This window comes from Eriocheir sinensis, chromosome 6 (assembly GCF_024679095.1).
Source record: "Eriocheir sinensis breed Jianghai 21 chromosome 6, ASM2467909v1, whole genome shotgun sequence".
In the NCBI taxonomy this organism is placed as follows: Eukaryota; Metazoa; Arthropoda; class Malacostraca; order Decapoda; family Varunidae; genus Eriocheir; species Eriocheir sinensis.
The window spans coordinates 25,629,338-25,646,837 of NC_066514.1; the positions used below are offsets into that span (position 1 = coordinate 25,629,338).

Below are 17,500 nucleotides of genomic sequence, written 5' to 3' on the forward strand. Positions count from 1 at the left end.
AGACGCCTGTGTGTGTGTGTGTGTGTGTGTGTGTGTGTGTGTGTTGCTGCCCGCGGAAGAACAAGGAGGAGGAGGAGGAGGTTTCTAATTTTAATGAGATGACCTTGAAAGTGAGGGAGGGGCGTGATGGGGGAGAAGGGAAGGGGAGGGGGGGAGGGAAGGGGAGAGAAGGGAAGGGAAGGGGATAGAAGGGGAGGGAAGGGGAGAGAAGGAAAAGGGAGGGGGGGAGGGAAGGGGAGAGAAGGGAAGGGAAGGGGAGAGAAGGAAAGGGGAGGGGGCGATGGGCATAGCATAGTACAGAAGAAGAGGAGGAAGAAGAGGGAGATGAAGGGGGAGAGAGAAGAAGAAAGGAGGGCATAGAAGTAAAGAAATAGGGCTTTGTGCTATTTCCCCCACTCTCTCTCTCGCTCTCTCTCGCTCGCTCTCTCTCTCTCACTCTCTCGCCGCCCCCAAGTGACAGCTCTTACCTCACTACCACCTGCATTGCGAAGAGAGAGAGAGAGAGAGAGAGAGAGAGAGAGAGAGAGAGAGAGAGAGAGAGAGAGAGAGAGAGAGAGAGAGAAGAGATTGGGCGTTGTGGTGCACTTCCTCTCTCTCTCTCTCTCTCTCTCTCTTGTCACCTGCCTAGCAACATGCCATTATCAGCACACCTGCGTCGCGTATAGGGGTAATTAGCGTGCAGGTGAGGTGATGTTTTATTGCTGAGAACCGTAGCCGGGCACCCTCCCTTCCCTTCCCTTCCCTTTCTTTCCTTCAATTACCTTTTTTATTTTTATTTTTTATTTCCTCACACCCGTCTCCATCTACCTTCGTATCCTCCTCTATCCATTCTCCTTTATTTTCCTTGTTCCTCTGTTTTTTCATATCTTTTTCCTCTCTTTTCTTCCTTTCATCTCTATTCATTTTCATATCATTTTCCTTTCTCTATGATTTCTTTCTTCTGTTCCTCTTTCCCGTCACCTCAACTTCTCTCCTATTCTCCTGTTTTCTATATTCTCCCTCCCTTATTCATCCATTTTCATTTTCTCCTCTTTCCTCTTTCTAGTTTATCTTCCTCTTTTACGTCATCTCCTTTCATATCCTGTTCTGTCTTTTTCTGTACGCTTTTCTTCTTTCCTGTCCCCTCCTGTCTCCCTCCTTATATAATGTTAAACTTCTCTTCCTCGTTCTTATGTCGGGTTATAATGTTATCCCTTTTAATTTATTTTTAACTTCCCGGGACCTTTCACAATCCCCTACCCTCTCCTTGCCTCTCATCTCTTCTCTCCTCTCTTCTTTTCTCTCCTCTCCCCTTTTTTTTCTTTTCCTCAATCCGTTACCTTCTCTTCGTTCTTATATCTCTCATACTTCCCTTTCCTGTCCTGTTCTGTCCTCTCTTCTCCTCTTCTGTTATGTCCTTTCCTCTCCCCTCTTTCTCTCCTTCGTCCACTATTCTCTACTTTATCTTCCTCGTTCTTGTGTCATCGCCCTTCTCTTCTGTCCTGTCCTCTCCTCTCCCATCTTTCTTTCCTTCCTCCATTTTTCTCTCTACTTTCTCTTCCTCGTTCTTGTGTCATCTCCTCTCTCCTAGCCTGTTCTGTACTGTCCTACCCCCCCCCCCCCCTTCACTCCTCCCCTCCCCTATTCGCACCCTCAGCTCCTTCCTCGTACATTATTTCCTTTCATCTTTTTGCTCACACTGTTGTCATGGGCTGGAGGGGTCCTGTTGTTGTTGTTGTTGTTGTTGTTGTTGTTGTCAGCGTGACTAGCGTAGCTCGCCGTGCCAAAGACGACACAGATGCTAGGGGGGGAGGGTGCATGGGGGGGGGGGGGGATGAAGGTTAGGCGGGAAGGTGGAGAACAGAAGGGTGACACACACAGACACACACACACACATACAGAGAGAGAGAGAGAGAGAGAGAGAGAGAGAGAGAGAGAGAGAGGAAGGTTGTTCTTTGTCGCTCTTTATCTTCTTTTGGTTGAGGGTGTTGGGTTAAGGTTTTGTGAAGGACGGTCATACTTTTTCTCTTTTTCTCTATGTATGTCTTTTTCTTTCCCTTCCTTCTTTTTCTGCATCTTTCTTTCGTTCTATTTTCTTTCTTTTTCTTTTTTTCGTTCTTATTTCTTTTTTTTTTTTCTTTCTGTCTGTCGTTATTACATATATAATGATAATATGTTACTTATGTTTTAGTGCTTTGTATATATATACATACATACACTACAGTTAAACCACATCAATTGTTGTGTTTGTTGGGGGGTATACTCCTCTCGGTTGCATTATCTATTCCCACCACTTCTTGACCCATCCTGAATGTTCTTCTTCTGGTGTGCTATATTTTTGCTATGTATTTTTAATATTTAATAAAAATTTCATTTTTGTTTTGTTGACTTTTGTATGACTAACTACTAAATAAAACATCAACGAAAGTTCACATCAAATAGTCCGTCCGTTCCGGTCCTATTCTTATGAGTCTATCCTCCTCCTGCCCCTTCACACCTATCCAACACTCTAAATTTCCTCTCATGTGCTGTCTATAAAACATATCGAATAATTCATGGTCATCGCTCAGTCATTTTTTTTCAGATATGTGTTCATTTTACTAACATCAACGTGTGACGACCATTTGTGGCGGAGCAGAGGGGAGGAAAGGACCCACGAAATCGAACGTCCAAACGAACTATATATTTAAATGGTTTGACTGTAACGGTGTAATTGGCGTAGTGGTATCATGGTGAAGGAAGCACCGCCATGTTACCAGACAGACAGACATACAGACAGACAGACACCCGCATGCTCACTCTTTCGACACAACAAAAACGCATGAACGTTGCCTCGCCGTCCCGTTGTCGCGCGAGGAGGAAAAAAAGTTAGGGAATATTCATGTCAGCTGTTGGTGGTAGAGGAGGAGGAGGAGGAGGAGGAGATACACATGATGGCAGAAGAGGTTAAGGAAGATTAAAACAACAACAACAACAAATATCATCAACAACAACAACAATAACAAAGAAAACAAGGAGAAAGGGTACGAGGAACATCAACAACAACAATGACAACAACAAGAACATTAGTAGGAGGAAGAGAAAGAGAAGAGGAGGAGGAAAACCAACGATAGTGACGGCAATAGCAACAGGAGGAGGAGGAGGAGGAGGAGGAGGAGGAGGAGGAGAAGGAGGAAGAGGAAGAGGAGGAAAAAAGAGAAGAGGAAAAAGAGGAACACAACAACAAATACGAGAAGAAAACAAATTAAGATGACAAAGAGGAAGAGGAAGAGGAGGAAGAAGATGAGAATGAGGAGGAGGAAGAAGAGGAAGATGAAGAAAACAAATTAAGATGACAAAGAGGAAGAGGAAGAGGAGGAAGAAGATGAGAATGAGGAGGAGGAAGAAGAGGAAGATGAAGAAAAGAGAAGAGGAAGAAAAAGAGCAACAATGAAAATAACAAATAAAAGAAGAAAAGAAGAGGAGGAGAAGGAAGAAGATGAGAGTAAAGAAGAAGAGAGAAGAGAAAGAAGATAACGAAGTGCTTAAAGGAAATATATGATCTGATTCAACGATGAAAACACACACACACACACACACACACACACACACACACACACACACACACACACACACACACACACACACTCTCTCTCTCTCTCTCTCTATCTATCTACCATAAACAAACCAGGTGGATCGACAGAATGGAGGCTATGAAGATACTTTTTTGCCCCGACTGCTAGCTCGATGGGGACTATGAAGATACTTTTTTGGCCCGACTGCTAACTAATGGGGATAGATAAGGTGGAGGTGCAGTGAGTGGCTTAGTGTTTGTGTTGCTTAGGAAGGGAAGAAAAAACAGGAGGAGGAGGAGGAGGAGGAGGAGGAGGAAGGGAGACTATTGTATCGTTTATTTATTTACTCATTTAGTTTTCATAATTTATTTTATCATTATTCTCTTTCCAATTCTCTTTTCTTCTCTTTTCTTTCAATCTTCAATCTCTTTTCCCTAATTCTCCTTTCCTGTCTTTTCTTTCTATTTATTTTATCATTTATTCACTCTCCAATTTTCTTCTCTCCTCATTCTATCTGTCTACATTTGTCTGTCTTTCTATCTTTTCCCCAATTCTCCTTTGCTATCGTTCCTCTTCCTCCTTTCCTCTCCGTTCTCCTTTCTCCCCTTGATTTCTTTCCTTTCTTTCCGTTTTCCTATCCCACTTCTTCCTCTTCCTCAATCCCTTCTGATCAATGCGATACATTTCACCTTAACCTAACTTGTCCCATTGAAGGTCCGGGTTTTACGGTTAACCGCCACATGGTCTCTGTTTCCTAGGGCTTCCAGTATGTAGTAAGCTGTGTAGATTAGGGAAGGAAGGAGGTTAACCAGGCCAGCAAGGTGTTACGTGATAATGTAAAGATAGAGATGAAGAGCATGGACGTTTATAGAGAAAAGAAAGGAGAAGGAAGCAAAGTTTATACGGGTCTTGAAGGTGTTACGTCTTAGTGTAAATATGTCGACGGAGAGCATGAACGTGTCTAGAGAAAAGAAAGGAGAGTTAAGTAAAGTTTATTCAGGTGTTGCGTGATAATGTTGAAGAGTTGTGTCTTTATATATCGACGAAGACAGCTTGGTCGTGTAAGGGAAAGATGAAGAAAGCTCAAGAAGGGGAGTTTGAGACAGACCAGGAAGGTGTTAAAGAATAATAGTGAAGAGTTTGGCCTCGATAAAGATATCATTGAGGACAGAAGAAGCGTGTGAGGGCAAAATAAAGTGAATAAAGGAGAGAAGCTTAAGACAGGCCAAGAAGATGTTGCATGATAATAAATAAACGTTAGGCCTCCATAAAGATATCACTGAGGAAGGGAAAAGAAAGAGAGGTGAGGGATCAAAAGGTTGTATAGAAAAGATTGAGTGAGAATAAAGTAAGTTAATTAAGAGCAGGTGATAGATTTAAGGTATTGAACCCCACTAAAGATATCATTGAGAACAGAGCAAACGTGTGAGGAAGAGAAAAGCAAGAGAGGTAAGGGATCAAAAGGTTGTATAGAAAAGATTAAGCGAGAATAAAGTAAGTTAATTAAGAGCAGGTGATAGATTTAAGGTATTGAACCCCACTAAAGATATCATTGAGAACAGAGGAAGGGTTTGAGGGAAAGGAAAGGAAAGGAAGACAATAGCTCAAAAAGTTTATCTTGTAGGAGAGTGTGAATATAAAATATGTTAAGTAATAGCAGCTGATAGATTTAAGGTATTGGACCCCACTAAAGATATCATTGAGAACAGGAAACGCTTGGTAGGGAAAGAAAAGGAGAGGAAAGAGAAGTAAAGGAAGGCAGTGATTCAGAAGGTGTATTTCGTAGGACAGAGTGAACATAGAGAAAGTTAAGTAATAGCAAGTGATCATTTTAAAGTGTTGTACCCCACTAAAGAAATCATTGAAGACTGAGCCAACTTGTGTGAGGGGAAGGAGAGGAAAGCAAGGCAGTGATTCAGAAGGTGTATTTCGTAGGACAGAGTGAACATAGAGAAAGTTAAGTAATAGCAAGTGATCATTTTAAAGTGTTGTACCCCACTAAAGAAATCATTGAAGACTGAGCAAGCTTGTGTGAGGGGGAGGAAAGGAAAGCAACAGATCAAAAGGTTTATCTTGTAGGATAGAGTGAACATAGAGAAAGTTAAGTAATAGCAAGTGATCATTTTAAAGTGTTGGACCCCACTAAAGAAATCATTGAAGACTGAGCAAGCTTGTGTGAGGGGGAGGAAAGGAAAGCAACAGATCAAAAGGCATATCTTGTAGGACAGCGAGTGCAAAGGCTTCAGGAATAGCGGCTGATAAATTTAAAGTGTTTTGCCTCACTTAATATCGGGAACAGCAATAAGTGAGGGAAGGGAAAGGAGGGAGCCAAAGCTAGACGTTTTAACTTAATGGACGTTTTAACTTAATGGACAAAGGGAAGGTAGAGGCGGTAGTTGTACTTATAGGGACTACCAACGTATAAATTTGAAGGGTTATGTAAATGCAAAGGTTGTGTAAATAGACCAATTAGAGAGATTATGTTCAAGGGGAAGGAGGGGAGTGGAAACAGACTTAATATGCTGCAACTTAAGGACGAAAGGAGGGTAAATGAATTCACAGGGTATTAGGAAGGGGTGGTAATTACACTGTTATCTAAATGCTGCCGGGCCATAGGGATGAGAGGAGGAGAACAAACAGGGCAGAGAGAGGGGAGGGGAGGGGAAAGGAGGTTGTTGGGTATTATCTCGCTGTTAAATTTAAGACTCAGAGCTCATTGAATATATAAACCAGGACAGGACAACGCATGTGAGGGATAGGAGACTTGGGGGAAGAGTCCAAACCACTTAGTATTTGGGGCGAAGAAAAGACTCACTGTGAAGGGAAGGGAAAGGAACATAATCTTAAGTATTGAATGTATTGGTTAAAAGGACTTGGCGTTGTAGTATATAGCGCAGAAAGCCGAGTGTGTTTATGGAGCTACTGAAGGGTTATGGGCCGCATTATTAAACCCTCCGGAGCCCAAACACTTATATTTGGTAAAGCTTTCGTAAGAGTTGTGGGATTTCCAGGGGTGGTTTAAGGACTCTGGTGGTGGTGTGATCCTTCTTCTGTACCGCGAACCTAAGAGACACTCGGTGGTGTGATCCTTCCTCTGTACCGCGAACATAAGAGACACTCATTTGACAAAGCTTTCGTGGTAGTTTTGGGCATTTCCAGGGGTGGTTTAAGGACTCTGGTGGTGGTGTGATCCTTCTTCTGTACCGCGAACATAAGAGACACTCATTTGACAAAGCTTTCGTGGTAGTTTTGGGGATTTCCAGGGGTAGTTTAAGGTCTCAGGTGGTGGTGTGATCCTTCTTCTGTACCGCGAACCTAAGAGACACTCATTTGACAAAGCTTTCGTGGTAGTTTTGGGCATTTCCAGGGGTAGTTTAAGGACTCTGGTGGTGGTGTGATCCTTCTTCTGTACCGCGAACCTAAGAGACACTCATTTGACAAAGCTTTCGTGGTAGTTTTGGGCATTTCCAGGGGTAGTTTAAGGACTCCGGTGGTAGTTTGACCCTTCTTCTGTACCATGAACGTAAAGAAACACTCATTTGACAAAGCTTTCGTGGTAGTTTTGGGCATTTTCAGGGGTAGTTTAAGGTCTCAGGTGGTGGTGTGATCCTTCTTCTGTACCGCGAACCTAAGAGACACTCATTTGACAGAGCTTTCGTGGTAGTTTTGGGCATTTTCAGGGGTAGTTTAAGGACTCTGGTGGTAGTTTGACCCTTCTTCTGTACCATGAACGTAAAGAAACACTCATTTGACAAAGCTTTCGTGGTAGTTTTGGGCATTTTCAGGGGTAGTTTAAGGACTCTGGTGGTAGTTTGACCCTTCTCCTGTACCATGAACGTAAAGAAACACTCATGGGGACGCGTATAACCTCTTTTTAGCCTTTAAAAATGATTGATGTAGGAGAAGGAAGCGTCTAAGAATATCAGCCTATGTGTCTTGCCTCAGTAAATTTATCAACGAGAACATGTCTAAGGGAATGGGAAGGAACATAATCTAAGTATTGAATGTATCGATAAGAAGAAGGATTTGACGTAGTATTAGTGTAGAAAGCCGAGTGTGTTTATGGAGCTAACGAAGGGTAACTATGTCTGGCCTCAGTAAATTTATCAACGAGAGGGTCTATAAGGGAAGCGGGAGAGGAAGGGGACAGAAGGTGGACAGAAGGGGGAGAATGAGAGTGAATGAGTGAGGGTGAGACAGAGAGAACACGCTAAACTGAGAATATGGACCTTGGACACTCTTTTGCGGACCTGTGTTGGGGTATTACCGACTCCAGCAGAGGAGGAGGTGGAGAGAAGAGAAAGGAAGGAAACGCATTGAGTCTGTCCCTTGGTGTAGAGCATTAGTGGCTGCAACGGAGGGCAAGGACGAGGAGGATGAGGTGGATAGGGAAGGATAGAAAAGGACTCATGCTGAAGGGTCTGTGTAGGGAAGGCAGATCGCTGGATTTGAGGGGAGCAGTAAACGACGGATCTTGTTGTGGAGACCGACTGTACCCGACTTAGTGAACCTCTCTGGGGAAGGGAAGGGAAGGGAGAGGGAGAGTGATGGAGTAAGTCAGATGAAGGAAGGGACGGTGACATACAGGGTCTAAAAAAAAATCGCGCCCAGACACACCTATTTGACAAGGCTTTCGTAGACGTTGTGGGCATTTCCAGGAGTATTTTGATGGTCCTGTTGGGAGTCTGGCCCTTCACCTGTATCATGAATCTAAAATATCGCTCATGAGGACCCGACTGATCTGTTTGGCCTTTGAAAATAATTGATGTGAAGGTTGGAAGCGTTTGACAGCACCGCCCATAGACTGTTGTTGTTGTTGTTGTGTTTGTGTGTATGGAATGTTTACTGATGATGATACCGACATGATGCATGATTGTTAGTGATGTAATAATAATAACAATACTTATACTAATATTAATGATGATGGTGAGTGAACTGCAAGCCTATCGTACCGGTCCACATGTTCCCCTCACCTTAATTACTAACACCTGTCCCGTCTTTCCGACAGGTGAGTTCCGTGAGACATCGGCAGGCCGCTGTGAATCCCGTAAGTACTGGATGACTTTATGGGGGAGTCTGAGGGCGGCAGGGGGGGGAGTGCTTTATATTATGGGGAAAGGAATGTGTGAGTCTGAATTTGTTCCTGAGAGATGGAGGGAGAGGGGAGAGAAAGGGAGAAGGTAGAGAGAAAAGGGAGAGAAGGGGACAAAAGGTGGAGAGAAGGGGGAGAGAAGGGGGAGAAGGAGACAGAAAGGGACAGAAGGGGGAGAGAAGGGGGAGAAGGAGACAGAAAGGGACAGAAGGGGGAGAGAAAGGGGACAAGGTGGAAAGAAAGGGAGAGAAGGTGGAGAGAAGGGGAGAGACGAGGGAGAGAAAGGGGTGAGAATGAGAGTGAGTGAGTGAGAGTGAGATAGAGAGAACACGCTAAACTGTATGTAATTAGATAACAAAAACGATTTATTATTATTATTATTATTATTATTATTATTATTATGATAAGCCACCAAAGCCTCCCTTCAGGGTGCAGATACAACAAGTTAAACCACACAATATACCAAAAGGTACTGGAGAGAAACAAAGGGAAAAAAAAAATAGTTTCAAAAAGACATTCACACGAGACTTAATGTAGAAATGTCTGCAGGAAGGACAGTCTCATTAGGTAACTGGTTCCATAAATTTGTCAACGACGGAAGAAAACATCGTGAGAATTGTGTCGTACAAAAACTCATAGGATTAAAAGCAAGATCGTTTTGACTAAGAGCAAACCTCGTGACCCGGGCAGGAATAAAAGGACCAGGCAGAACATTGTGTAAGGGACGCCGATTATTCTCAAAAACCTTAACCCCTTGACTGTAGATTCCCTACCAGAAGACATCACCAAGCTACAGGAATGGAACAAAAAGTGGCTGCTACAATTCAATGAAGAAAAATGTAAAGTCATGCAGCATGGGAGGGGAAATCCAGCACACCAATACCACATGGGAAACACTCCACTATCCACCACAGAGGCAGAGAAAGACCTGGGAGTATGTATTACCAGGCTACCAGTGAAGGCGAAATCCGTGCCAATCGCAGCGGACGGGTTAGATAAAATGCTAAGGGGATCAACTTGACGCCGATGATCAAAATCCAGAACAAGTGCCGGATAAATAAATTGAATTCATAGCTCTGTCAAGTAACGATTACCTCAATATTAACGTGTATATAAGTAAGACAAGGGGGCCGAGGTAAGCTATTCATCACGCTAAGCCGAGTAAAACCTTCTCTTCCTTTTACTCTCCTGCTTTTGATATTTTCACTCACTCACTCAGTCTTCTTTTAGTTCGTTGGTTACTCGGTCAGTCAGTCAGACATTCAAGGTCTCATGGTGTCCTTCAGTTTAACAGCAGCGATGAGGAAAGGGGGAAGGAAAAATGAGGAGGAGAAGGAAGAGGAGGAGAGAGTATTCAGTTTTGTTCGTCTGCAAGAATTTCCGGGGAACATCGGACAGTAGTAGTAGTAGTAGTAGTAGTAGTAGTAGTAGTAGTAGTAGAAGTAGTAGTAGTAGTGTGGTTAAGAGTTTTGTTGTATTTTATCTTCATTATTGTTTATGTTTATTGTAATTATTTATTTATTAAGTGTTTTACCGTATACAATTTGGCCTTGGGTTGTTTGTTGTCAGGACGAAGAGAGAGAGAGAGAGAGAGAGAGAGAGAGAGAGAGAGAGAGAGAGAGAGAGAGAGAGAGAGAGAGAGAGAGAGAGAGAGAGAGAGAGAGAGAGAGAGAGAGAGAGAGAGAGAGAGAGAGAGAGAGAGAGAGAGAGAGAGAGAGAGAGAGAGAGAGAGAGAGAGAGAGAGAGAGAGAGAGAGAGAGAGAGAGCACATGTGGACGCCAGGGTGTTGGGTGCGTGAGTGTGTTGTGTACAGTGGGGGAAAAAAAAACAAAAAAAAACATGGATTGATTGAATGAAGAAAAATAACACCCATGGATTGATTGAATAAAGAAAAATAACACCTTTGTATTGATTGAATAAAGAAAAGACCGAAATCTTAATACATGGGGTCAATTCAACCTTCCAACACACAGCGTCATTGTCAACGCTCAAATCAAACTCAATTCTCCACAGTGATCCGCTATTTCTACGCAAGGAGCAGCGAGTAGCGGGCTTTTTTTTTTTTATTATTGTTTTCTTTTTTTGTGTGCCCTTGAGCTGCCTCCTTTGTTGTAAAAAAAAAAAAAAAATAGATTTCCTGTGTGGTTTTCCAGAGTTCCCTCCGTTTTATATCCACGCCAAACGCTACACAAGGAATTTTCGTCGTTTTTTGTCTTTGGTTGGGGAGCTAACAAACGCGATATGCGGGGCTGTTAAACTGTCTCTTGGTGTTATGTTAGTCAGGCGGGTATTAAAAATTGGTCCTCTACGCATTGCAACCCCCCTAGCAATCAACAGGATATTTTGTTTTCATATATTTTTGCCCTATACCTGCTCCCTTTACTCTAAAAAAAAGAATCATTAAGGTAGGTTAGGTATGGTAGGTAAGGTAAGGTAAGGTAAGGTTAGGTTAGAAGAGAGAGAGAGAGAGAGAGAGAGAGAGAGAGAGAGAGAGAGAGAGAGAGAGAGAGAGAGAGAGTGAGAGAGAATAAGACTAGTAGATGTGTAACCTTTTAATATATTCAGAGACGAAAATGGATGTGTAGAGAGGCGGCTGCTAGGCCTTGGAAAGGTGGAGAAGGGGAGGAGAGGGAAGGGAAGGGAAGGGAAGGGGAGAGAAAGGGAAGGGTAGGGGAAGGGAAGGGGAAGGGAAGGAAGGGTGCAGGGGCGTGGGAAGCGTTTGGGCGTACTATGCTGGGAAGGAGGGCGAGGGATGGGAAGGGAAAGGACGGGAAGGGAAGGGAAGGGAAGGAAAGGGAAAGACGGGAAAGGGAAGGTGAGGAAATAAAAGGAAAGGAAATCAAAGGGAAAAGACGGAAAGGAAAGGAGAGGGAAGGGAAGAGAAGGGAAGGGAAGAAAAAGAAAGGAAAGGAAAGGAAAGGAAGGGAAGGGAAGAAAAGAAAAGGAAAGGGAAAGGAAGAGAAGAAGCAAGGTTAGAAGAGGGGAAAAGAGGCAGGAGAAGGGAAAAAGAAGGAAGGAATATAAAGCAAGGAAAAACATCGGAAAAGTAGAAGAAACATGAAGGAAAGAAGAATGGGAAAAAGAAGAAATGAAGAAAGGGAAGGAAATGGAAAGTGAAGGGAAAAGGAGCAGAGAGTGAAGGGGAACAGGGTAGGACAGAGGTAAGGTGAGGTAAAGGGAAGGGAATAAGAGGAAAGGGGAAAGGAAGGAAAGGAGAAGGGAAAGGAAGAGAAGGGGAAGGGAGGGCAGGATGACGGGGCGGGGCGGGGCGGGGCGGGGCGGGGCGGGCAAGGTGGAGGCCTCATAAAAAGCGTCTGTTTTCTCCTCATAAATTTTTTACTAATTTTATTTACATATTTCTCATTTGTTTTTTATGGCCGTGTTTAGACTCTCGTGTGTGTGTGTGTGTGTGTGTGTGTGTGTGTGTGTGTGTGTGTGTGTTGGTTGCCGTGCGGAAATGGAGTTGTTTTAGATGCAAATATGTGTGTGTGTGTGTGTGTGTGTGTGTGTGTGTGTGTGTGTGTGTGTGTGTGTGTGTATGTTAGTGTGTTTGTTTGATACTTTAGGTTCAGGTGAGTGTGTCGACAGATGTGTGTGTGTGTGTGTGTGTGTGTGTGTGTGTGTGTGTGTGTGTGTGTGTGTGTGCTTGTTTGTTTCTGCGTTGGTGTCGCGGGGAGTCATCGTGGTGTTGGTGTTGGTGGTGGTGGGGGGTAGGGGGGCAGATGAAGATGGGGATGGGTGGTGGTGGTGATGGTGTGGTGGGGAAGGAGGGAGGGTCGTGGGTGGTGGTGGTGGTGGTGGTGGGTGTGGGTGTACTCGTAAAGCCCGGGTCTGTTTTGGCTGGGCGGGGTCATATTATTTGGCAAGGGGGTCGCAGGCTGCTTCATGTCACGTACCATTCTCTCTCTCTCTGTACCCTTCTACACTCAACTCAAATCCATCTCTGCCCTGTTCTCTCCTCTCTACCTTTCTATATCTTAATCATTCTATGGTCTGTTCTCTCCTTGTTACACTTTCCTCTGTGGACTGCTTCTCTCTAGTCCTCTCTTTTCACCTAGTATCAATGTTCTTGGGTCTTTCTTTATCCTCTCTACACCTTTTTCATTTTGCGTGTGTTTTCTTGGTCTGGTTTTCATCTTTTCTCAATGTCATTAATTTCTCTGTCTACCTGTCTCACCTCGTTTAATCATTTTTCGTTGTGTTCTCTCCTTTCTCCACATTTCTCTGTTCTCCTGCCCTTCTCTCCTTTCTCACTGTTCTCCACTTTTCTGTTTTTAATCTCTCTCTCTCTCATCTTCTCCTCTTCGTATCTATTTTCTGTCCAACCCTCCTTCCCCCATCTTTCCTGCCCAGCTTGTGTCTTTTTCTGGTTCCTCTTCCCTTCTCTGTATCTTTATCATGTAGCTCGTGTCACCTGTGTGTAATCTGCCTATTCTACTTACAATTCCCTCCTCTCTTCACCCTTCTCATCTCGCTCTGGTCACCTCAAGTTTGACGTTATTTTCTGTTCCTATCCTAACCTTTCTTAGTCAGCTCGTGTTGTCCTCTGCTCTGCCCCTCCCTCCTCTCTCTCTCGTCCTTCCATATATCTAGCATGTGTCTTTCTCTGGCCTTCCTTCCTCTCCTCGCCTTCATTTGTTTACGTTCCTTGGTACAGTTGGAAATACCTAACCCTTTTTTTTCTTTTTGGGCCCTCCCTTGCCCCCTTGCCTGCCTAGTCTGATATAGCTCTCCTCACCCTGACTAAAGCATGCACCCTTGCCGTCCCTTCCTTACCTGCCCTGCCCTAACCGTCTCCACCCTGCTTGTTTAACCTTCCTGAGTACTGTATCTATCTATCTGTGTCTGTCTAGCTCCGCCTCTCCTTGCTGCCTCTGTTCGTGTACCCTCCTAGATATGGCCTTCCTGCCCACCTGGCCATCCTCTTCCTCCCCTGCCTGTAACCTTCCCTCCTCTAGCCTTCCCCACCCCGAGTAGCTTTGCCTTTCCCGATCCCCAGCCTACCTCATCCTCCCCTAACCTTCCCGTCCCTAGCCTTCCTCAACTTCCTGTACTCTTCCCCACCCAAGCCTTCCTCTCTCCCAGCCTTCCCAGCCTGCCACATCCTGCCCTAACCTTCCCGTCCCTAGCCTTCCTCAACTTCCTGCAGTCTTCCCCACCCCAGCCTTCCCCGATCCCCAGCCTACCTCATCCTGCCCTAACCTCTCCCCACCCTTACCTTCCCTACCTAGCTGCGCCCCTTCCCACTCCCCATCATGTCCCTCTCCCCAGCCAATCCTCCTCCCCAGCCTTCTTCTTCCTGATATAACCTTCGCCCCCCTACCCCCCTCAATATCACCACGCGCCCCCCCCCCCCCCCCAGCAGCAGTACCAGTCACCAGGGCGTTGCAGCGTGGCCTCGAAGCACTATTAGTAGGGCCTTAGGTAACACGGGCGGCGGTAGCAGCGGGGGTGGCGTTACGTCTGCAGGCCCTCAGCACCACGGGGACGCGGCGTTGGGGGGGGAGGGGTGTGTGGGGGTGTTTGTTTGTGCTGCCCTGGTCCCTGATGCTGCCAAGGCCGAGGGGGCGCCTGGGGAATTTCCTTGTTCGTGTCAGGAGCAAGAAGGACGGAGAGAGAGAGAGAGAGAGAGAGAGAGAGAGAGAGAGAGAGAGAGAGAGGGAGAGGGAGAGAGAGAGAGAGAAAATAAGGGTGAGAATGTCAAGGGAAAGGCAGGGTGAGGGGGAGGGTGGTAGGGTGACAAGCTAGGGAGGAAGGGTGAGAGAGAGGATAGCAAGGGAGAAACAGGGTTAGGATGAGGGTGAAAGTGAAGATAAGGGTGAAGATTAGAGTGAGGGCGAGTTAGGGTGGCAAGCTAGGGAGAAAGGGTGACAGTGAGGATAGCAAGGGAGAGACAGGGTTAGGATGAGGGTGGCAAGCATATGAGGCAGGGTTAGGGTGAAGATGGCAGGTGAAGATAAGGGTGACAAGCTAGGGAGGAAGGGTGAGAATGAGGATAGCAAGGGAGATGCAGGGTTAGACGGGTAATGTGAGGTGACAAGCATTAGGGTGAGGTGGCAGGTGAAGATAAGGGTGACAAGCTAGGGAGGAAGGGTGAGAATGAAGATAGCAAGGGAGATGCAGGGTTAGACGGGTAATGTGAGGTGACAAGCATTAGGGTGAGGTGACAGGTGAAGATAAGGGTGAGAGTTAGGGTGACAAGGGTGAAGGGGTGCAACAGAAGCGTAGGAAAGGGAGACAAAGCACCACTAAAGCAGCGATGCCAAACTATCGTACTTTGAACATCGTATTTTAGGCATTTTCATTCCTAAAACTCTCGTACCTTTACAAATGACGACGGAAAATTAAAGTTACCGCTGAAAATGTTAAATAGTGATAGTTTTCTTTCATTTTCGCAATAGTTATACGTCAGAAACTACGGAAAGGCAATGTGATGCGTACGATACTTTGGCAACGCTGGTCTGAAGTCGAGACATTCCCCGTGACTCACTCGTCCCCCCCACTACGTTTTGCAGGAAATAGTTGAGTGCACGATATTATTGTAGAGTAAATAAATTAGAATGAAGATTAAAAATGTTAAGATTAAATAGACGGTTACTAAGAATAAGCGTTTTGAAGAGAATATGAGAACAAGGAATAAGTCTTTCGAGGAAGTAGACAAAAACGAAGAGTAAATGAACTTAGAGGAAATACTGGAAGACCCAAGAATTTAAGTGCTTTGAGGAAATAGACAAGAAGTAAAAGGATAAAGTATGTTAGAAGGAAAGAGATAAAAACCAGGAATTATAATGTTTAGAGGAAATGGAAGAAAAGGAAGAATATGTGTTTAGAGAAAATATATGTATAAAAAAAAAGAAAGGAAAAAAGTTTGAAGAATTTGAGAGAAGAAGAAGAAGAAGAAGAAGAAGAAGAAGAAGAAGAGCAGTGCCGGAAATAGGAGATAGATAGAGAGAGAGATAGGAAGGCATAGCAAGGGTGGTGATGGTGATGGTGATGATGGTGATGATGATGATGGTGGTGGTGGTGGTGGTGATCGAGGCTCCTGAAGTGCAGCAAAGTATAAACATAGTATTGAGTTTTGTGTTTGTTATTGAGAAAGCCGAGCATGTGTGTGTGTGTGTGTGTGTGTGTGTGTGTGTGTGTGTGTGTTATCGCCCTGTGGACCCCCCCCACGCACACTTGATATCCATGGCACACTCGGGCAAGGACGCGACCCCTGCCCCCCCTAACTCCCCTCCCCCCTCTCCCTTCCTCTCCCTCCCCCCTCGAACTCCCCTCCAACTTCTCTCTCCCCTTCCCTCTCCCTTTCTCTCTCCTGCCCTCCACTTTCCCCTCCAACTCCCCTTCCCTCCCATCCCCTCTCTTCCTCCTTCCCCTCCAACTCCCCTCCCCTCCCCCCTCACCTTCTCTCTCACTACAAGCACTGGGGAGGAAGATGTCTGGATGAGGAGGTTAGGGAGGGGAAGGGGTGAGAGGGAGAAAAGTTGGGGAGGAGGGAGGGAAGGTGGAGGAAAAGGGGAGATGGAGGAAAGTTGGGGAGGAGGAAGGAGGGAAGAGGGAGAGGGGGAGGGGGAGGAAAGGGTGGTTGGGGAACGATACTGGAGGAGTGGATGAAGAGGAGGGAGGAAAGGGGAGGAGGAGGAGGAGGAGGAGGAGGGAGGAAAGGGAAGGAGGAGGAGGAGGGAGGGGGAGGGATTGAAATGAAGCGTCGGCAGGTGATGTATTTTGTTCTACCTGTGTGTGTGTGTGTGTGTGTGTGTGTGTGTGTGTGTGTGTGTGTGTGTGTGTGTGTGTGTGTGTACAGGTGTTGCGTGACCTGGCGCCAGCTGAGGCCACGCACGCCCCTCCCTCCCCCCTCTCCCCATTCCTGGAGGTTGGAGGGAGGGCAGGAGGTAGGGAAGAAAGGTGAAAGGGAGAGAAGGAAAGAAGGAAGCTGATTAGTAGAGGGATAAAATAGGTTGAAAAAGAAAGAGAAGAAAGGAAAGACTGAAGGAGAAGGAAAAGGAGATAGATAGGAAAGAGAAAGAAGGAGGTAAGAGAGAGAGAGAGAGAGAGAGAGAGAGAGAGAGAGAGAGAGAGAGAGAGAGAGAGAGAGAGAGAGAGAGAGAGAGAGAGAGAGAGAGAGAGAGAAGCGGGGGTTGGGAGCAGTGTGGGAAGTAGGTGAAGGAGGAGGAGGAGGAGGAGGAGGAGGAGGAGGAGGAAGAAGAAGAGGAGGAAGAGGAAGTGCGTTATGGCAGGGTACGAATTGTGCGTGTTCGTGATATGCTACGTGGTCTTCCTCCTCCTCCTCCTCCTCCTCCTCCTCCTCTTCCTCCTCCTCCTCTATTAACTCTCCTCATTTCTTTCTTTCTTCTTTATTTTCCTTTACTTGCTTTACTTCTTTCCTCTTATTCTTCCTGATCCTCTTCTTTCTCTTCTTCCCTCCTTCACTCCCTTTCTCTTCCCTTTCCTCTCTTCTAATACTCTTCCTCCCCCATCCTCCTCCTTCTCTAACCTTACCCACCCTTTCTTTCCTTTTCTCCTCCTCCTCCTCCTCCTCCTGCTTCCTCGTTTCCTTCCCTTCCTCAGTTCTTCCTTCATTCTTTGTGTGGAGTTTGTACTACTACTACTACTACTACTACTACTACTACTACTACTACTACTACTAAATTTCTCCTTCTGTTACTCCTCTTTCTCCTCCTCCTCTTCTACTTCTACTATTACATTCCACAACCACCACCACCACCACCACCGAGGTCTGTCAGTGTGTCTAGTGGCTGTACCTCCCCTGTAGTGTTGGGGTGGGGTGGTGGTGGTGGGGGGGGGGGGAACAGGTGGGTCAGAGCTGCATACCTGTGCGGGCCGCGTCACGTCAGGCTCATTAACGCCGTGACAT

General features: G+C 45.6%; 1 protein-coding gene across 3 annotated transcripts in view; it reads left to right on the forward strand.

Annotated features, from left to right (window-relative positions):
- The window catches only part of LOC126990828 (uncharacterized), a 191,875-nt gene that overhangs the window by 75,718 nt on the left and 98,657 nt on the right, over positions 1 to 17,500 (forward strand). For 2 of the 3 annotated variants that reach the window (XM_050849474.1, XM_050849470.1), the window contains exon 6: positions 8,542 to 8,580. The exons of the other annotated variant lie outside the window; for it this stretch is intronic. In XM_050849474.1, coding sequence (XP_050705431.1) covers positions 8,542 to 8,580 — 39 coding nt within the window. The remainder of the gene's footprint in view (positions 1 to 8,541; positions 8,581 to 17,500) is intronic. 3 annotated transcript variants of the gene reach the window in all.